Source organism: Hippocampus zosterae, chromosome 6 (genome assembly GCF_025434085.1).
Source record: "Hippocampus zosterae strain Florida chromosome 6, ASM2543408v3, whole genome shotgun sequence".
Classification (NCBI taxonomy): domain Eukaryota; kingdom Metazoa; phylum Chordata; class Actinopteri; order Syngnathiformes; family Syngnathidae; genus Hippocampus; species Hippocampus zosterae.
The window spans coordinates 23,129,525-23,152,014 of NC_067456.1; the positions used below are offsets into that span (position 1 = coordinate 23,129,525).

General features: G+C 42.6%; 1 protein-coding gene across 3 annotated transcripts in view; it reads left to right on the forward strand.

Annotated features, from left to right (window-relative positions):
• Positions 1-21,105, forward strand: part of tncb (tenascin Cb) — a 47,892-nt gene extending 26,787 nt beyond the window's left edge. The window contains exons 9-23 of one of the 3 annotated variants that reach the window (XM_052068140.1): positions 384-473; positions 1,075-1,338; positions 6,656-6,931; positions 10,651-10,923; positions 11,942-12,064; positions 12,865-13,008; positions 14,635-14,754; positions 15,377-15,520; positions 15,661-15,791; positions 15,922-16,054; positions 16,819-16,970; positions 17,981-18,077; positions 18,495-18,656; positions 18,767-18,930; positions 19,193-21,105. In XM_052068140.1, coding sequence (XP_051924100.1) covers positions 384-473; positions 1,075-1,338; positions 6,656-6,931; positions 10,651-10,923; positions 11,942-12,064; positions 12,865-13,008; positions 14,635-14,754; positions 15,377-15,520; positions 15,661-15,791; positions 15,922-16,054; positions 16,819-16,970; positions 17,981-18,077; positions 18,495-18,656; positions 18,767-18,930; positions 19,193-19,303 — 2,384 coding nt within the window. In that variant the 3' untranslated portion in view covers positions 19,304-21,105. The remainder of the gene's footprint in view (positions 1-383; positions 474-1,074; positions 1,339-6,655; positions 6,932-10,650; positions 10,924-11,941; positions 12,065-12,864; positions 13,009-14,634; positions 14,755-15,376; positions 15,521-15,660; positions 15,792-15,921; positions 16,055-16,818; positions 16,971-17,980; positions 18,078-18,494; positions 18,657-18,766; positions 18,931-19,192) is intronic. The other 2 variants (XM_052068141.1, XM_052068142.1) reach the window with 2 other exon arrangements.
• Positions 21,106-22,490: the final 1,385 nt, after the last annotated feature.

Sequence of the window (22,490 nt, forward strand, 5' to 3'; positions counted from 1 at the left end):
TTAAAGGCGATCGGGCCGAGAGAGGGCTTAATTGTGGAAACCTAAGGGTTCCCAAAGCCGGCTGTATCATTGGGAGTAGTGTTTCTGCTGCATGACAAGGGCCCTATAGATCCATCAATGCAAATACACCAGCCTGGTCCACGATGAGCTCAAGCTTACCATGAAATGCAATTTGGCTGCAACCTATTGTGCCATCACGCCACATGCAAGCGTTTTTTGTGTTTGCCAGGGCCACTGAAGCCATTAGCAAAAACAGCTGGCCACTTGACGACATAGCCATTCAACCGGGTGAAAGATATAGGAATTTGAGCAAACAATTACATGACATTATGTCCTTCTCAAAGTTCTGATTATCGCTTGTTTTATTTTGCATGTTTACCTAGGTCTGAGACCGGGCACAGAGTATGGAATGGGAGTGACGGCAGTGAAAGGTGAACGGGAGAGTCTGCCCACCACCACCAATGCTGTGACCGGTATGACGTTTCCACTTGACTCTTACAACAATAAATTAATTTATACCTTCACAATGTCTGCAAACGTCAAAATAATTGTGTATTTTATATGGGGTAGATTAACCTTAATAGAATCTTATTTCAGTTTGCTTTGTGCATGCCTTAGTTTATACGCCAACAAATCTTTGGCCTTGCAGTGGTAACAGTAATTGTGTCACACACTCTCTCGGCTGTCAGGTTATCAGGTTAGCTTAGGTGTGTATGCAGTTAATGTCGGAATAATTTCGTCAAAGAACTAAAGCAAGGGGAAGAAGCTCATGGGGCCACACTTTATGTACAATACGTCAGTAACTGGAAAACAAAATGTTAATGATTAAAATCTCAGTTGCTGTGTTTTGTTAGTTTCCCTGTGCCTGTAAATCACTTTGATTTGTATCCTTACTTGAGCTCATGTCGTAAAACCTATGCAACATTTTATATTGCTTTGTATGGCAAAATATCTGCCCTGTGATTGACTGGCAGGAGTGAGAGTCGCCTGCCTCTCATGAGCTCAAATAAACCCTGGCTCACCTGTGACCCTGAATTAATGTCAAAACTCAAATTACAAACCTCTCTGCTTCAGCCCTGGATGCACCCAAGGACCTAACTGTTGCCGAGGTGACGGAAACAATGATGATGTTGGAGTGGAGGCGCCCCCTGGCCAAACTGGACTCCTACCGACTTGTCCATATTTCCGCTGATGGCCAAAGGGTAGAGGAAGTGGTTCCGGGAGGCTCTGAGTCTCACACCTTGCGAGGCCTGACACCAGGAATGCTTTATACCATCAGCATCACTGCTGAGAGGGGCCGCAGGACCAGTGCACCGTCTACCATCTCAGCACCTACAGGTCGGTAAATATGAATGATTAGCAGTCTTTTTGGAGTGATCTTGACAAATGTAACATCCTCCTCCATCCATACAATTGAACACAGGTTTCAGCCAAAGGTTCGCTCTGAAAAAATGTGGAATTCCGTATTTGTGTGCTTTTTGGCTTTTGTTTGCAGGTTACTGTTTTGTTCACTGGGGATAATATTTTTATGCCTCCCTCCTTCATCCAAGCATAACCCATCCAAAGTACTGTAACTAAGCAACAGAGTGATGAATACATAACCTTCTGCATCTCTTTTTCAGTTTGATTACATATCTGGAGGTTTATTCATCTCTCTTTTTAGGCAATTAAGCCTGCTTTCTTCAACTTACTTTAAATGAGCTTTATGGCTTTTTTTACTCCATTTACTATTCTGTCATGCACTTTCTGTTTCCACGCAGACTCTGCTGTTCATTTGTGCTGTTCCCTTCTCTAACCATCCTCAATACAGTAGCTTTCCCGAACCACTTGTGGACAGAAGATATTGTATTAGAAAGTACAAAACATTTTTAAAATACAAGAAAGAACAGCAATTGTCATTGTTAAGCACAGTGTATATGTTCAAAAGGAAGTAGGAAGCAATTAGAAACTTTGCCCGTCCTGCCCATTTGTACATTGTAGTTCATATTAATGCATTCATTCATTCATCCACTTTCCAATCTGCTTATCCTCACAAGGGTCACTGGGGGTGCTGGAGCCTATCCCAGCTGTCTTCGGGCAGTAGGCGGGGGACACCCTGAATTGGTTGCCAGCCAATCGCAGGGCACACAGAAACGAACAACCATTCGCACTCACACTCACACCTAGGGACAATTTAGAGCGTCCAATCAGCCTGCCACGCATGTTTTTGGAATGTGGGAGGAAACCGGAGCACCCGGAGAAAACCCACGCAGGCCCGGGGAGAACATGCAAACTCCACACAGGGAGGCCGGAGCTGGAATCGAACCCGGTACCTCTGCACTGTGAAGCCGACGTGCTAACCACTGGACTACCGGGCCGCCCCATATTAATGCAGTAGTAGGTTATTCATTGGTATGAATTGTATGCTTGAAGTAATTCTGACTATGCCTCAGACTGGGGCTCATGGTGGAATATCTTTGCCAATACCGTATTCATTTTCTTTTTCATTCTAAAAATAACACATGAAATAATTGTGGCAGACGTATACACAGTGGTCAAATTGACTCCAAACCACACATTTCATTTTTCCACTGATGCAGATCCAATGTCTGTGAACAGAAATCTAAATACTAGGGGGAAAGATGGGGGCGGGGGGTGGAATCTATCTGGAAAGCTTATAGAAATAATTGTTCATTGTGTATTTTTGGAATGAACACAAGAATAATGGGCAGGGTGATGGCAGTGGTGTGTGTTTGTGTGTGTGTGTGTGTTGGAATGGAGGAAGGGAGGGGGAGGGTCATTGAACAATGTTCATTCATGTGTTAATTGTTGACGTGAGCCTTGCTCTCCTCTGGTTTTGTGCGATTTGACCACGATGAACTCTGGGCGTGTCAGATAAAAGGCCCCATGCTGGGACTCCTGTTAAAATATTGTCTCCGAAATCAGCAGCCTTCTAATCCACAGCCTGCGCTGATCTGCAGCCTTTATCGTCTCCAGACACGAACATGCATTGGACACATTTTACAGGAGGAATTGGAGAAAAGAGGAGGGGTGGAGGTGAGACGGGGTTGTTTCAGGGATCAGCTGATTGCCTTGATGCCATGGAGAGGATTACAGGAATTTGATTTTAGACTGACCCGCTCAGACGCAACACCACACGCAAATACATCACATGAATGTAACAGTTGAAATGAATGATAAATGGAGAAAGCGACCGCTGTCATCATGAGAGTCGAATCAATTTTGTCCCAACATGCCATCGTATGCCTTGTGTGGTCATTCTGTAGGGGCACTTTTGTGACCTACTGTATATGAACGGTTATGCATGAACAATAGTTGCTTCAGTTCAGTCGCCCTCTGTGGCAGCGTGTCCATTGTTGACCTTTATCTCATGTACCACGTTCCTTCTCTTTGTTGAATTAATTGGTAGTTTGCACTGTCTGCATGGTATGATGTGCATTGCTTGGAAATAAATTGACTCGAATCAGCGGGTCTGCAACCTGCGGCCCGCAGAGCACAGTTGGCTCTTTCATCCTGCTGTAGCGCTCTGTGACTTTAGAAGATAAATAACGTGCATTTGATTTCATTTAAATTACTTTGTTAATTGTTTAAAGGTATTTCTAAATTTGAAGATGATGGTGCTGTTCTAACATTAAAATAAAACATGCATGACTTATATGACAAACAAGCATCACCCAAGCCTCTCAGATAACAACTTACAATCGTGCAAGAAAATTAACGTGATATCGAACAATGTTCGGTGAAATAGTATTTTTTTAAGACATTAAAACAGTCAAGTCAAGTCAAGTCAAGTCAACAGTATTTATAGAGCACTTTCAAACAGCCATCGCTGCATACAAAGTGCTGTACATGGAGCGATTTAACATATACAATAAACAGTAAGACGAATCAGTAATAAGTAATAAGTAATAAGGCGGTAGAAAGCACCAAGCAGTAAAAACAATAGCAAATCTAAGTCATGCTGAGTCAAACGCCAAAGAATACAAGTGAGTTTTGAGGAGGGATTTAAAGATGGGCAGCGAGGAGGCTTGCCGAATGTTCAGTGGGAGGTCATTCCAGAGAGATGGACCAGCAACAGAAAAGGCTCGATCCCCTCTGAGCCTCAGTTTAGTTCTTGGTACGTCTAGCAAAGACTGGTCCACAGACCTGAGGCGCCGGGCAGGGGTGTAGGGGCGTATGAGCTCAGAGAGGTAAGGTGGCGCGAGATTATTCAAATTAGGCCACAAAAGCACCAACCCACTTTTTGGGTTATTCCTTATTGCAGGCAACCCACTTGCATGTAACATACAAAAACAACAACCCGGAATTTAGTTTTGTACAAAAAAAGGGATCTGTTTTGTTCAAAACAACCTCAAAATTTGTTTTTGTTTTTTTGCACACACACACACACACACACACACACACACACACACACACACACAAAAACTAAATTGGGTTAATTTGTAAAAAAAACTTCAATTAATTAACCTCAAAAGTTGATTATGTCCTTTTTTGACCCAATATGGTTATTTTTCACCCAACAGTTTTGAAAGTGAGTTATTGCTAACAGCTGACTACAGTGGGCTAAGTTAAGTGTGTCTTTTAATTCCAGCCATCCATTTTCAAGACCGCTTTTCCTGAACAAGGTCGCAGGGAGTTGCTGGAGCCAATCCCAGTTGATTTCAGGCGGAACTGGTCGCCAGTCAGTCGCAAACGACAAACCACCATTTTCAACCACATGCACACCGTCACCAAGTGGGAACTGATCCTATGCTGCCCAAACACAAATCCGGCGAGTGTACCACTCCACCATCAGCAACTGGCTTTGATTTATGCAATTTAACATGCAGCCAAATACAGAAAATAAACCTTTTAAAACTGCTATCTACCGGTACCTTTTATTCCGACAGACCCCCATAACATGTCCCACGTTGTTTTGATCTCACCAACTGTGCATGTGCCTGTTGTTTTTGTTCAAATTTTAAATGGCTGCATGTCAGCTTTTGCGACGCCTGTGTGTGACTTGGAAATTATGTTCTCTACACTGGCTGGCAGTCGCCAACAAGGGATGGGCTGGGCCTATCTGGGTCGGCCTAAAATACTGACAGAAGTAGTCATGGACCTTCCATCAGTCTGTCACAATGCCTACCCCTGACTATTTGGCTGTTGAATGTTGCTCACTCATAGATTAGTTTACCGATATGCAAAGGACATGATCAACAACTTCAGGAAAGAATCAAATATGGGCCACTCATCGGAAGCTAACAGTTAGCTTAAAAAAAAAACTTCAAGGCAACTCTAATTATGCTTTGGCTGGCCATCACTTGAAAGTGGCAAAGCTTCAAGGGAGTCTAGCTTCCCAGTCATGGCCACAAAACTCCCGAGACCTCACTGCACTGTGTATATATATATATGCATCCAACTGTCCATCCATCCATTTTCCAATCCGTTTTATCCTCATAACGGTCGCAGTGGGTGCGGGAGCTTATCCCAGCTGTCTTTGGGCAGGAGGTGGGGGACACCCTGAATCGGTTCCCAGAAAATCGCAGATGCAAGCACCTAAAAAAAGTCAACTTTCTATACTGTCTTCCCTTCAAGTTATTAAAATACTGCCCCACCCTAAAATTGTATATAGAATGAATTGGAATGGAAAGGCATAGAATAGCATAATTCTTCAGCAGTGATCATGTGATTTCAACAGAGGCACTCACCACATGTCAGTCACACTGTCGTTCATGACACCTGCTCTCTATAAGCTTGGCAGTGTTGAGAGGATAATGGGAGTCGTGATGTTTGTGTGCACCCTCTATCTTTTCTCTGAATGCCACGCATACATTGTACTCCGGTTACAGGCTGTTGCGCATTGTTCTGCTTGGCTTTGGCATAGGTTTGAAGTGGACAGCATACATTCTTACCATCCCGGCATGACCACGCCGCACCTTTAAATGATAATGCCTTATTCTTGGTTATGATTGCACACAGGCTGCATTGCATGTGTCGTTGCTGCTTTCAATCTTCAAGTCTTCTCTCTCATATGGTAATATGGAGGGGATGGCTGTAGGCAGTCGTCAATAATGAGATGCTTTGTTCACTCTGGTCTTTTGTAGTGACAATTGCGGAATATTTCTACCTCAGTCACGTGAAAGCAGCATTTTCCATTGAGACGGCAAAATGAAAGGACGCAACTACAAATGTGATACCATTAGTGTCAACAGCCATTTTCTGCTATTTGCTTGAACGTAATAAACATTTCAGAATGTTGTATTTGTATGCCGACGGTCAGACCAGTATCAGGTGGAATTTATCAAAATATTGTCCTTACACTACCAGCAATCCAGTCCAAACTGTCAGCAGCACCAATCAAACCTTGAAAGTCATATTTGTTCGAACCCAGAGTTTTTCATAGTGTGAGTTGGACCCCAAAGAGGGACGCATGGCAACGGTGGAAAAGTGACAGGAATGAATCGTGACCGTTTCTACACGTGAACTATTTAAACTATATTATAATGTATTGATATTCACTTGGCAAAAAAGTTGATTTAAATGGACATCTATACAGATGGTGTTCATGGGGAACGAGGCTCTCCACAATTTTTGGTAACCAATGATGTAACCTGTTCATTGTTTGTGTTGTCACCATCCATGTAACTCCATATTGATGTTTTTCATCACCCAGCGGAGAAGAAGCCCCTGGTCACTAATGTCACCATCAGCGATGTGTCATGGGACAGCTTCCTCCTTTCCTGGTCCGCAGAGGAGGGGGCCTTTGAAGCGTTTCTGATCGAGGTTACCGATGCAGAGACGGGCGCTGGGTGGCAAAATCACACTGTGCCCGCCGATGCTCGCAGCATTGTCATCTCAGGCCTCACACCCAGTACCTGGTACAGGGCCAATCTGTACGGGGTGTACAAGGGCCTCTTCTTAGACCCTGTCTTTGCAGACACCATCACAGGTATAAACACCGTCAATGCTGGGACCTTCCTCTTTCCTTTGCTTGAGTGCTCTCTTGCTGCTTCAGACTGTGAGAGTGATTATCTGTGTGGACTCTCCAAATGAAAGGTAGTTGAGACTGTCACATTGTTTTCGTGGAATTCCGCTGTGTTCAGCACCATCCCAAAGTGTTCAGGTGACTCATGTGGAGGTTAAAAAAACAGTTGGTATTTTCTTCTTTCCCTTTCATTGTAGTAACTGTAAACTGCAGCCTCAAATTTTCCCTGGGCTTAACTTCATGGAGTATATATATATATAAGACAAGATAAGAAAACCTTTATTAGTCTCGCAATGTATATATATATATATATATATATATATATATATATATATATATATATATATATATATATATATATAAAAGGTGAAATAATTGCTTTTTTCTATGGACGTCAAAATCTTCTTTGGTCTAACCTCTGCAGAAAAATGAAGCACTTTTCTTTCTCCAGCTCATTTGTGAACACAAACATTTTAATTGTTGGAAAAACACATTAAAAGGAGAACACAAACACAGACTAACCATCACCCACTCTGCCAGACTTCATGCCAGAAGCACCATTCCGGCAGCGTAACCAATTCAAATTCCAAACAACATCCTATCACGAAGCGAGATTCAGGCACTAATGCTCCATTACAGGATACAGAGAAGTCAGAAGTAAGTTGTTAAATGCAAAAAACATGACTTAAGTATTGTATTTTTATTGTACATGTAATTTTATCATCAAACTTCAAGTCAAGTCAACTTTATTATCAAATGTGCTCTATGTGCAACATACAGCACAGGTGCAATTTCTTTCCTCTCAACCACAGGTGAGAGGTAAGGTAAGGGACTGTTTTTGCAGTCACAATTGTTTTTAAAAAAATTAACATTACTGATTTCTGAGAGGAAATAACAAGTTGTGATGTCTAAAATAAATAAAAACAGTCGAAACTTTCTAGGGCATAAAGCAACTACGATAAACAAAGACATGGCGTATAAGTATTGAAAGACTTTCCATCATATAAGGGTACCATTGTGCAGTAGTACCACCCAACGACAGGTGTTCTGCAATGTGCCGAGTCATCGAGCAGAGACAAAGTAATCAGTGGTGCAATACAAAACTATATTTTCTCCATTTCACAATTAGTCCATTGTGAAACAAAAATAGGTTTTATCTTTTCTTATGATGGCTGTGTAGTTACTGCAGTTAATTATAACAATTTTTAAGCGGAGTGAAAGAAAAGGAATGAAAAAGCAACTATGATTGTGTTCACTCCCACAACTGCGCAAACACCCATTTCTAACTGCAAAACTCCCCAACAAAAGAAAACTCCACACATACGCACAGTTAGACTGCGCTTCACCCAACTTGCTCTGGTTTAGAAAATAGGGGCCCTTGACTGCGCATGCATAAATCTATCGAAGAACATGAATATTTAACTCTTAAAACAGGTGCACTGTTGTCCAGCCCACTTCACCAATCACAGTCATTATCATTTATTACAATGCTGTGAATTTCACTCGATCAGTGGGCTGTAATCAATCAAGTGCAATTACTAATGATACATTGTAATATCTCAACAGACCCCTTTCAAATCAAACATACCCGAAAATAAAACCACTTTAGTCTCATCGGACAAATTTGCATCACAGTACAACCAAGCCTATCCTGGGTTCGTTGACAGTTTTGTGAGTGTGTGTCATTCCGGCATTAATCATCATTCAACATTTTAAAGACTCAGATCAGTCAAGTGAGTGGGGAAAAAATGGGACAACTGACAGGAATTAAATAAAAACCCGGAGGCTTTTGTCAGTTTGTATGAGGCTGCTCGTCTGTATGCATCCCAAGTCCCCCAAAGACTGCGCCGCTCTTCATTCTCAGGCTGCCATTGCCCCTAGGCTCTAGTGCTTGGGTGCCAGGGGCTTCTGAGGGCATGCAGAATATGGCATACACTCAACACAGACTATTGTCTACATGTTAATGCTCGATCAAACCATCTTTTTTTTCAAAAGCATTGAACACTCCAAGCAGTGAATGCAGGGACTGACTAACTTAATTACGTCGTGCACACTAGCCAACACTAGTCAAGTGGAGAAAGACATTACAAGGGAGATTAAGCCCTCCAAATGAAAAACATTAAGTGAGGAAACTTTGATTCACCAAATAGTTTTATGTAACAAATGACCGACGGAACCACAAACAGATGTGGACAGTATGCCGAATTAGCTTGGATCGCTCGGCATTTCTACCACCATAAACTAACGGCAAAGTTGTCAGGTGAGACAGGCGCGTAGTTACTGCGGGCGTCGCTGCATAACCTCATCCAAATAACAAGCTCGCCTTTGTGAGCGGGGGGTTCAGTTCCCTCAGGATGTGGGGGGTATGCGGGGAGACACAGTGGAAGTGGCGGTGGTGAGGCGGAGAGGGTGAAATCAGTTGCGAGCTTGCGCTTGTAAGCTGTTGGATGTGACCCTCCTTCTGTTGCATTGACCAATTAAAGCTGCCGCTGGTGGCTAATGAAGAGTGGCAGCTCCCTGGGATTTGTCTCCATTGCTTCTCATTTCCACTGCTTCTTCTCACAGCAAATACCTCATGTTTTTTTTTCCCCCCATAAGAAAAAAGGGGTTGGAAACGGACCCCTGTGACCCCCACATTTTGTGGTGTTTTAATGAGCAGCGGCACTAGGCTTTATTCCGAGCGTTTCTGAGCCTTAATATGCCTTTTGTTTCCAGATTGCTTTTAAAGTTCTTTCCAGACGATGTATCCTTATGTCCAGACGTGCTACCGGAGGTTACTCTGTCTGATTAGCTCGTGGGTTTTCACAAGCAACTGTAGACTGTTATCTTCCTCTAGGCTGCTGATAACAGCTCATCTAGCACTTTTCTAGCAACCCATACACTCATTTGTAAGCACTTGGTGCACAAATCACTTAAACCCCCCCCCCCCCCCCCCACACACACACACCACCATCACCACCACCACCACCACCACACACACGCACACACACAAACAGATGTGGAACCTGATCTACTAATTAGGCACACTTGGAATTGCATCTGCTTTGCTGAAGAGTTAGATCATTTTGGATGATCTGGGAGGACTCCACACAGACATAATATATGTTTTGTGAAAGGCAAAACTGGCACTTACATTGGCATTGTAGAGCAGCCAAAATGAGAGAAGGCGCGATGAACTGTTCCACTCAAACAAAAGTTATTTTGGATTGTCTCATCCGTAAAGACATTTTGGAGCTTCTTGACCTAAGGGCTGACTTTAAGCCTGTCACAAGAAGGAGTCATGCCATATCGCTTGACAAAACTCCTTTCTACTCTGCTTTTCCTTTCATTTGCTGTGTTTCGTAGTCCAGGAATTCTGGTGGATTAAATTGGAGAGGGCAACAGTTTTATAAATGAAAAATGTAATCAGTTTTGCTGATGATCTTTTGGTGTTTGGACAAAGGTTTTCACTACACTACTTATTTTCAGTATGAAACTAACAGGTAGCATATACTAATTTGAGTAGCATTCAAAAAAATACTTTTCATTACTTCAATAGGATGAGGGAATTATGTCTGAAATTTGTTTAATCTGTGTTGTACTGGATTTGCAGAGAGATTATGTCCACTAACAAAAGCCGGGCTTTGTGATGCTACATTCTTGAGTTTCACATATAGCAAAATTGACTTTCCTTTGTCACTCAGAGACTGAACCACAGGTGCAGGCTATCCTACTGTCTGACATCACTCCTGAGAGCTTTAGGTTGGTCTGGACGGCAGAAGAGGATGCCTTTGACACTTTTGTCATAATGGTGAGCCAGGCTGAGAGCCCAAACCAACCACAAGAGCTTGTGTTGAGCGGCGAAGAGAGAAGCACACAAGTGACAAACCTCAGCGAGGACACAGAGTACAAAATTGAAATCTTTGGACTAATTTTGGGAAGGTGCTCCAAGTCTGTAATCGAAGGGGTGAGAACAGGTACACCTTGAAAGGATGGTCCTAAGAAATGAACATTTGGGGAAGGAATTTTTCGCTGTATTTGTCTTGTCAACGTGATCAGTGTTTTTTGTCCTGTTATGTACGCTCTCACAAGCATGGAAAGGTCCAAGTTAATATCTGTTTTATTTTTTGTTTACTAACCAAACAATGAACATTTTATCTCCAATCAACTCGACAGAGCAATATAAACTCTAAAATCTTCCTTTTTGAAACATATTTAGAACATCCGTTTTTTCTGACATACCGTAGTTGTATTTGTGGGGCATTGTGTCAGTGTCTTGGTGTCTACCAGTAATCCTGAGTGGTAGAAGTGAACTGAAACCCTCATTAAAAATTTTGATATTGAAAACTGGGTCCAAAGTTTCATCCTAAAATCATCAGACATGTCAGTTGGCTGCCACTCAGGACATTTACTGTGCTTTCATGCAATCCTACTGTGATATCATCTTTGGCTGGTTGTCCTACTAGTGATGTCTTTTGATTCTTTTTTTATGGGAAAGAGGTGGGGCTACTTACTGTCTTTGTCATATAGAACTGGTGTCTATGGCTGTGTACTTTTTTCTCCCTGGGGGTAAGCCTTTACTCTTGGGTTGTGTGGCGGCGGATGTTTTGTCTCTTGATGAAATGGGGGCAAGTTCATCTCCTCGGGTCTGGCACGCAAGATACTGTTACCCCTGGCCGTCACTGGGAAGTGCTCTCTGTCAGCACTGGCTTCCAATGGTCTCCTTTTGTCTGTCTTCGTCACTTCATCATCTCTCTGTCTTCCCCTCCTTTCTTCTGTCCCTTCTAGTGAAGGAATGTGAATCACAGTCTTTTCTGCTTTAACAAATGTGTTCTAACACAAACGTGTTTGATTACCTGCATAATACATACTCATTGACTCACATATTCTTATGTTCCCGTTCTGCAGTACTCACTAGTCTAAGAAGGCAAAACACATGTTGACTCGCAACCTTCTGTTTTGTCTATATTGTGTTCCGTGTGTCATTTGCACCAGATCTGGGCCCACCCAAAGGCATACGCTTCTCTGATGTCACTGACTCATCTGCTACTGTCCACTGGGCAGTTCCAAGAGCCCGAGTGGACAGCTATAGGGTCACGTACGTGCCTGCTCATGGAGGTCAGTCTCATCATTCATTCATTCATTCATTCATTCATTCATTCATCTTCCGAGCCGCTTGATCCTCACTAGGGTCGCGGGGGGTGCTGGAGCCGATCCCAGCTGTCTCCGGGCAGTAGGCGGGGGACACCCTGAATCGGTTGCCAGCCAATCGCAGGGCACACAGAGACGAACAACCATTCGCACCCACACCTAGGGACAATTTAGAGTGCTCAATCAGCCTGCCATGCATATTTTTGGAATGTGGGAGGAAACCGGAGCACCCGGAGAAAACCCACGCAGGCCCGGGAGAACATGCAAACTCCACACAGGGAGGCCGGAGCTGGAATCGAACCCGGTACCTCTGCACTGTGAAGCCGACGTGCTAACCACTGGACTACCGGGCCGCCCCAGTCTCATCATGTTACACCAATAGAATGATCTCTGTCAAGGAAATCGACCAAAAAATTCTGAATTCTTTTAACCTCTGGCACGCTGCTACTTAAAAATGTGACTCAAGAGAATCATACCGGCAAATGTATTTTGCAAAATTGACTTTTTGACTGTATACAGATACATTGTTGGGTATTGGATACAGTGTTAGCACAGAGTTGCGAACGGTGTTAGCAGCATGAAAATAATGTTTGGCTAAATGTCATTGTGGAATCATTCATTTAGACTGCCAGATTATTCGACAACTGTAAGTAATTAATACTAAGTAACTTTGTGTTTTATAAAAAAAAGTTCAGTGACAAAATGTTACCTCCATGAATGATCTGCAATCTGTGTGTGTGTATGTGCTCGTGTGTTTGGACACTCAGGAAATGCTAAGACCGTGACAGTGGATGGATCAAACTCACAGACCGTACTACCCAACCTGATACCAGGCGTCACCTATGCGGTTACTGTCATTGCACTCAAGTCTCAAAGGGAGAGTGAGCCTGCATCAGACAGTGTCACTACCGGTAAGATGTGTGCTACACTGACGAAAGAAACACAGTCTTTGCGACACTTTGAAACTTCAGTTGGAAGACCTACCAAGTGAAATGAGATGCAAGATCCATAAATTGTGATAAAGTTCATTATTTTCCAAAAAGTAATGATAACAATTTTACTTTCATACATTTTAGATTTATTGTAACTGAAATATTTGAGGTCGTTTAATACTGATGACTTTGGCTCACAGCTCATGAAAACTAAAAAAAATTGCATACAGTATTATGAAAAGGTACTCGATGTCACGGTGTACCCGAAGCGATAGAATAATCGCTTTGTGTACAACGAAATAACTGAAAGTGGATCCCCGAAATAGCAGACACAGAAAGAGATTTGTCAGAGAACATTCATTCATTCATTCATCTTCCTAACCGCTTGATCCTCACTAGGGTCGCGGGGGGTGCTGGAGCCTATCCCAGCTGTCTCCGGGCAGTAGGCGGGGGACACCCTGAATCGGTTGCCAGCCAATCGCAGAGCACACAGAGGCGAACAACCATTCGCACTCACACTCACACCTAGGGAAAATTTAGAGTGTTCAATCAACCTGCCATGCATATTTTTGGAATGTGGGAGGAAACCGGAGCACCCGGAGAAAACTGTCAGAGAACAAAGGGTCTTTAATACAACACAAAATTACCCGACCGGGAGAATAACAAAAAGCGCTGGTCAAAATAAGGACCAGGAATTAAGTAAGGAGAACAACAGAAAACGCTTGCGGGAAAATAGCAAGGAATAGTCTGTTAAGGAAAAACGCTATAAAGTTCACACGAAAGAGAACAACGACGCGCAATAACAGCCACAAGGCTTAGAGGCAACGAATAATCAGAAATCGAAATGGGCGAGAGAATTGGCACGGTGTGGAATACTCCGGCAGTGAGTAGACTGCCAGAGCGTCCAAATAAAGGCTGAATAATCAATCACAAATGGGTGACAGGTGTGCAGGCGGAGGGCAGGAAGCCCGCCCGCTGCTGGCAAACACGGGACGTGACACTCGAAAGGAGTTTTTAACCTGAATCAACGAGTTAACTCTATAACACCCCAAATGATTCCTGAGGCTTTTAAAAACTCCCAGCCTGTTTCATGACTCAAAACCGCAGTAGCGAAGCAGTGAACTGAGTCTGGAGTAGAAGCATCCAGAACCACTGAGCACAGGCGTGCTTCAATGCCACGCTGCATTGAAGCAGTCATTTCTGCAAAAGGATTCCCGACCAAGTATTGAGTGCATAACTGAACATAATTATTTGACGGTTTACTTTTTGTTGGAATTAAAAACACTTTTTTTTCAATTAGTCGGATGAAATATGCACATTTTTTAAGATAGGGATTTTTGGTTTTTCCTTTATTTTTTGGGCCAAAACCATCAATATTAAACTAAAAAGCTTCAACTACTTCAGTTGTGTGTAATTAACCGAATATATATGAAAGCCTAATGTTTATCAGTACATCGCAAAAAAATAATGAACTTGATCATAATATGCTAATTTTTTTTGTAAAGACCTGTATGCATCCAAGAAATTATTGTTGAATTGGATGCCATCCCACTTTCCAGACTTCCCCAACAGCTTAATGTTTTACTGTGTTTGTTTGTGTTACAGCTTTAGATAAACCCCGTGGTCTGACTGCAGTCAATATCACAGACACCAAAGCGCTACTTCTCTGGCAGCCTGCGATCGCTACAGTAGATGGCTACGTTATTTCCTACAGTGCAGACTCGGGTGAGAATGGATATACATTGCTTGAAACCGAGAACAATTACCAAATACGAACTGTCAACATCCATATATGATAGCCTATTTGCCATATTTGCAAAGACACTGAAGTGATTCGAAGAGCTTCATTGTAAGGCGTTGGATGCCTGTACTACTTTTTCACACACATCAGTAAACATATTTAAATTAAGCCTTTAATTGACTAAAACTACACCCAACCCCTCTCAGCTGAACTTTATGAACATAGCACTTTAAAACAACCGTTGCTGCATACGAAGTACCACGCATGAAGTAAAAATCAGTCATTAAACAACCAAGAGAACAGTGAAAACAGTCAATTAATAACACGAATCAAGTATTTTTATCATAACACAAATTAAGTACTGTTATCAATGATGAGAGTTAAGGTGGAGCGAGGCCATTTAAAGATTTGAAAAGAAATAAAAGTATCTGAAGATGTAATGAAATGTACGGGAGTCAGTGAAGGAAGTTCATAGGCATTTTGGACCAACTGGAGATGCTCGAGGGAGGATTGGCTAGCTTCCAAAATAAAGGTCATGACAGGAATCCAGCCGAGAGGTAACTCTCATGCTGTGTCATTTTTACCATGCCCCCCCAACCCCCACAGTGGCTCCAGTGATGGAACGTGTGTCAGGAAATGTGGTGGAGTTTGTGATGACCACCTTGGTGCCAGCAACACGATATACCGTCAAGGTCTATTCCATTAGGGATTTGGCCAAGAGCGCGGTCACAACAACCGAATTTATCACAGGTGGGCTTTTGTTTCAGTTCAAGAATCCAGCATTTGAATTGCCGATTGAATTCATGAAAATGTTCAGCAAATCACAAATTGTGGTGCGTTAGACGAGAGCAATGCAATTCTTAGCCGCTAAAAAGCCTTTTTCTGTTAAGATGTGGATGCCCCTCAGGACCTGGGAGCGAGCAACATCCAGACAGAATCAGCCATGTTGAGCTGGAGGCCCCCTCGTGCTGACATTACTGGGTACATCCTCAGTTTTGAGTCTGCTGATGGCATCATCCGGGTAAATAGATATTGCACTTCATGTATTCTGACATTTTAAAGGCAGACATTGCGAATATTTGTGATGTATTTTCCCATTTTCACCATAAAGAATGCTTTCAGTAATGTGACATATTTTGACCTCATCTCAGGAGGTGGTTCTCAGTCCCACTGCAGTTTCCTACAACATGGTTCAGCTCAGCGCCTCAACAGAATACTCAGTTAGGCTGCAGGCCATTGCTGGTCCGAAGAGAAGCAGAGTCATTAGCACTGTCTTCACGACCTGTAAGTAGAACACAACATGGCCACGGCATGGGGGGAAAAAAAAACATCCAACAGAATTTTCAACCTGTAAGTCCTTATTATTTCCACCATAAATAGATCGGGCTACAAAATAAACATTGTGTTTCTTCATAGCTCAATGATTATCAAACCGTGTGCCACGGTTATTCAATAAGACACTCCTGCTTGTCGACCTCCTGATATTGTTATTTGCTGGTTCTTTGATCCGGTTAGCACTGATGCTCGACTGCAGTGGTGTTTCCCAACTTTGAGGTACATAAGCACATTGCAGGGGGTATTTGGAAACATTTCATATTTTACTTCCCAGATTAAAAGAACATCTTGTCAGTCACTTCCTAAATTCATCTATAAAATGGTTTGTGTGCGCTACAACTTGCTGCCCTGGGGAGACGGAGATACAGCATTTTGTGGTAGATTATTAATATAACAAAGGCGGCTTCATTATTTATTTGGATTTTCCGTCTTCATTTCTGTCTCATATTTGTTTTCCAGGCAACATATTTATTCTTATGTTTAATTTGAATTAAAAAGAAGGCATTGCTTGGCAATTAAATATTAAAATTAAAGAGACAAAATAAAATGACTTACATATAACAGTCACTTGTGTTGCGCTACATCATCAGACAGCCAGAACTTCAGTTTGTGTGTGTGTGTGTGTGTGTGTGTGTGTGTGTGTGTGTGTGTGTGTGTGTGTGTGTGTGTGTGTGTGTGTGTGTGTGTGTGTGTGTGTGCATTCGTGTTTCTAGCTGGCGTGCTCTACAAATATCCAAGGGACTGTTCCCAGGCTTTGCTAAATGGTGAAATCACATCTGGTCTTTATACCATCTATCTGGGGGGAGATGAGAGCCAACCCCTTCAAGTCAACTGCGACATGACCACTGATGGAGGCGGATGGATTGTGAGTCCCTGGCATATTTAACATGTGTTGGACAGAGACGGTAAACATTATTTTGGCATCATTTTAAAATTATTTAAAAGCCCCTCCAGGAAATATTTGAAAATTCACAAATGTTAACTCCAGAAAGTGAAACTTTACTTTTACTTGAGCCGTTATTCAAAAGTGACTATTTATATAATAGTGGGACTGTTTGTTCGTCTCTGCATGTGCCATGTGACTGACTGGCAACCAGTTCAGGATGTAGTCAACCTTCCGTCCAAAGTCAGTTGGGATAGGCTTCATCAACTCCCTCTGCAACCCTGTTCAGGATAAGCGTTGTTGAAAATGGGTGGATTTTTATCATCACTCGAGCATAATGCACTTTTCTTTATTTATAACATAATTTAGAAAGTAACTTCACCACTACCATTATCAATCCTAAATTTCTACTGCCTCACATCAAGGCATTTGAGCAGCATATTTAATTTTTTTAAATACATTTTATTGTATGTTATATTTCATGAAATCTCTGAATACATTCATCCATCCATCCATTTTCCGATCCGCTTTATCCTCACAAGGGGGTGCTGGAGCCTATCCCAGCTGTCTTTGGGCAGTAGGCTGGGGACACCCTGAACCGGTTGCCAGCCAATCGCAGGGCACACGTAGACAAACAACCATCCACGCCCACACTCACACCTAGGGACAATTTAGTGCGTTCAATCAGCCTGCCATGCATGTTTTTTGGAATGTGGGAGGAAACCGGAGTACCCGGGGAAAACCCACGCAGGCCCGGGGAGCTGGAATTGAACCCGGTACCTCTGTACTGTGAGGTTGACGCGCTAACCACTGGACCACCGGGCTGCTCCTCTGATTACAGGAGTACGATACTATCGCTTTAAAATGTTGGCTATAATCATGTTTTGACAACATCTCCTCGTGAAGCTGCCCCGTCTGCAAAGGTCACCTCGTGTACATCCAGACGTTCAAACTGCAAAATCACATATTATCCCTTTTTGTCCCCATAACAGATTTTCCTCAGACGTCAAAGTGGCAGACTGGAGTTTTTCCGCAACTGGAAGAATTACACAGCCGGCTTTGGAGACATGAATGATGAATTCTGGCTGGGTAATTTCTAGTAAATCACTCACAAAATACGTTTGTACCAGATTCTGGACACTGTATTCCGTTCGGCTACTGTTTTCATACTTTTCATACTCAATAATCATTAAGTACAATCACAAGTACAGTACAAGTACATCATCAGCGTCACGTCCACGTCTGTAAAAATGTTGTCCCAAGTTATTCATGTTCATTTTGAAACAGTGAAGGAAAGCAGAGTACGTTCGACACCCGTTGACATTTTTACTGTAATGACCAGCATTTTTTTGGTGAGTGATTGGCAGAATACACTAAGATAAGTTTTGTCTCAAGCTGAGCACTCAAGTGAGTAAAAATACAGCACACTGTGGATGTGAAACTTTGGAAACATAGTGTTTCACTATCCTCCAAAGTGCAATTGCAACACTTTGTTTTGCCCCTCAGGTCTGTCCAACCTGCATAAGATTACAGCAGGCGGTCAGTATGAGCTGCGTGTAGACCTCAGGGACAAAGGAGAAACAGCCTACGCTCATTACGACAAGTTTTCTGTCTCCGAGCCAAGGACACGCTATAAAGTGCATGTTGGGGGATACAGCGGAACGGCAGGTAAGAATGAATAAAAGCCAACCAAAGTATTTCAAGGTCAAAATCTCCTGTGTAGCATACACAAAAAAATGTAGCTCAACCACAGTTGACCCCCTTGTCTGTTTTTGAAGGTGATTCAATGACCTACCACCATGGGCGTCCTTTCTCCACTTATGACCATGACAACGACATCGCTGTTACCAACTGTGCTCTTTCATACAAGGGCGCCTTCTGGTATAAAAACTGCCACCGCGTCAACCTCATGGGAAGATACGGTGATAACAGTCACAGTAAGGTACGATTGATTTACAGTACGACGTACAACGGGATACTCTCGGAGAAATACAACACATACAGTATATCAGCGACTTCTTTCAACCAGCTGCACTATTTGGATGAAAGGATTCAGAGAGACGGAACTTAGTTGAAAAATTCATTAAACAGGGCTGAATATTCCCACCACAGCATCATCAGTTGTACTTTTATGCAAAGTGTCCTGCGAAAATGTGGTCGCAGCCATTTCTCTTTTGAAACAAATTGCACTTGTCCATCATCAGGGTGTCAACTGGTTCCACTGGAAGGGCCACGAGCACTCCATCGAGTTTGCAGAGATGAAAATTAGGCCATCCAACTTCAGGAATCTGGAGGGACGTAGGAAACGCTCATAAGCGCATCACCTCGACAACAACTGCAACAACATTGCTACCGTTCCCCACAAAACACCTCAACCCAGACCTAAACCTATCCCCGCCATGCAACAACCAAAGCCACTGCCAAGGCCCGCGCTGCTTCCATGCAGATCAACACCAACTTACTGTTCTCTTACAGGCTGCCTATACCGCCCTTGCTGCCTGTGCCAAAACGTATATGCATGTTGCAAACTGGACTTAATTGAAGCCCGAACACATTCTGAGTTACACACCAAAGAGAACAGAACAATTGCGCAAGACCCGATGATCCAAATCTCTTGTGTTTGCAGCATTCGTCGCAAGGCATGTGTGCAGCTTAGGCATTTTGTTATGTACAGTCGTGAATTGACCCATGTCACTAGCCAAGCCATGTTAACTTTGTGCATTTCACAGTTGGAAATAAGGTCTTACGGCGGGCAAAGCACATCAATGATTACAACATTGGAATAGAGATAGCACAAGTCCAATCGAAGATACTACCCCCGTGTCCCACACCTGACATCCCCCCGCCCCGCCCCCTTGAAACCCTCCACGTAAATTGCCATTTGTTGGTCTTTGTGTGACTAAACTTTGTTGTCTCTGTGCCACTTTATCCTCCTCTGGTTTCCTCACACCCCTCTACACATGCTAATCAATGATAGGATAGGTGTTGATACGAAAAGAGAAAAACAGATTGGGTACAATGCTTTCCACTCATTTTGAGAGCCCCCCCCTCCCCCCGAGTATTGTATAATACCCACTGCACTGTGCATTAAAGGGGCCATATTACGCATTTTTCACCATTCCAAAAAGTTCCCAGGCGACTTGATAAAACATCCTTGGTATTCCTTGATCATAATACATTCACAGAATTGCAGAGACTCACGTAATATCTATAACGTTCAATTTCATTGGTTCGGTGTCATGCAATTGAGCCACTGGCCATGGAACCCTTATTCAACAGAACTAATAGGCTTCAAGTGCCATGACAACTTGGGGCGGAGCTTTAGGCTGTGTTCATGGGGGAGGCAGCTTGTGCCTCTCCCATGAAGAGTTAATACAAAGGATTAAAGGGTTAATACCAAGCCACACATTTGTTTTTTACAATTTTCAGCTAGTGATTGTGGCGCATGCATTTGGCCAGACACGAAGACCCCCTTTGGTTGTTCCGAAAACTGGGACTCCTCACTACTTGCCGCCAAGTCATGGTTGGAGAAACGCGTTATGGAGGTTCTGTTAGTCTCACGGTTGGTCAAGGTGATGCAAAATTCAGAATGGTTCGCTCAGAGACAAATTTTCAGAAATGAGCATCTCAAAAAATTGGCGTGCTTATGCCATATCACACTTGGTGAGTGGTTAAGCACTCTCTGACTCAACTATTTGGATACAAGCATTTGCATGTTTTCATATGTCCCCTTTAAGACACTCATTTATATTCATGTGTTTGATGAAACCAAGGCAGGACCTATTATTGAGTATATTTTTTTTCATACTTGGAATAATGCGAATACAATAGATATATGTCGCAAAAAGATTTGTCGTGTTGTGACACAAGAGTTTGATGCTCCAAATGTAAAAAGCTCATGAAGTATGTCGTTGAACATGTTTGGATGAGCTAACTAGAAAACTGGTAAATGTTTCCAAGCCCCCGTTTCCCGTCGTGGCAGGATACCGAACCACTGACCATCAAAAGAATGCTTGTGTAAGTTGATTTTGTTCTTATTGATTTGTTTGTTTATAACTGGGTGAACAACAGGTGTTTCTCTGTAAACTGTATTACAATAAAACTTTGTCTTAAATGATGTTTTTTAATGACAATTTCCTCTTTGCTACAGAAATTTGTCACACATGATAAGAAACCTGCAGGCCTAAGATATACTTTGAAGAAACTTCGAACCATGGATATTGACAGATCCTTCTAAAAATGTCCCTAAATTGTCCATCATAATATTATTAATGATAGCAGCAGCGATTATCTGTTAGTAATTTCTTCGAACCCTGAATACCAGATAAGACGCAATAAAATTTGGACCTCAATACATGTCAAAAGTGGGCAGCTATGCATACATTGAAATCTGGGAAGTCAACCAGAACAGCATAAAAAAATTTAATTTATTGTCTCAAAAATTGTTGTCGTCTTCCCCGGGCCATTGGGTAAGATGCCACTTTAAAAGATTTTACATTTTTACAAAAACTCAACTCGTGTGATGTAATTATCCTCCAAATGTGTTTAGTTGGTGGCACCTTGGTAGTCAACTGGTTAGCTCGTCTGCCTCACAGTGCAGAGGTGCAGGGTTCGATTTCGACTCCGGCATTCCTGTGTGGAGTTTGAATGTTCTCCTGGTGCCTGTGTGGGTTTTCTCTGGGTACTCCAGTTTCCTCCCACATTCCAAAAACATGCACGGTAGTTTAGTGGAAAACTCTAAATTGTCCCGAGGTGTGGGTGTGGGCACGAATGGTTGTTTGTCTATCATTGGCGAGCGACCAATCCGCCTACTTCCTGAAGAGTGAAGACAGCTGGGAATGGCTCCAGCAGTTCGGCTAAATGATGGGTGGATGCGTTATTAGACACAGTTCTTGTGTATATACAAAGTATTATGTTGAGACTTAAATCCAATATTTTTCATAATGGGGGCATCTTTCAACAGTTACCATTAAACCATGAAAACAAACAAAAAATTATAAATTTGAGAGCAAATGAGAATTGACTGTGGAGAGTGACTCCTGACTATACACATTTCAACAATCAGGACAAAACTGAGGGTTTGATTATTGGCCCCGATACGTGTATAAGTGCGTGTGCGTGTGTTTGTGTGCGCGTGTGCAAGCTTGATGAAAATAAAAACTACTTTTTGCACACACACACACACACGGCAGGAGAAATAAAGTGCAGTGAACAAACCCTAAAAAGACACACCGTCCAAAACACCGATGAAGAAAATCAACGTCACTATAAGGATACAATACTCAGGAGTGTGTTTTATAGACAATTGATAGTAATAGTCGCGGTGGAACAAGATAGTTGAGAACCAACATCGACTTCTTCTCCTTTCTTACCTTGCCACCTAGTGTAACAATTAAGTAGTGCACTCTGCCAAGCTACTCGGGCAAACATTGGCTGTGTCAAATATTAATTTTACGACAATTATTTTAGGATTGTGAGACATGATTTTTTATGTGTGCCTCC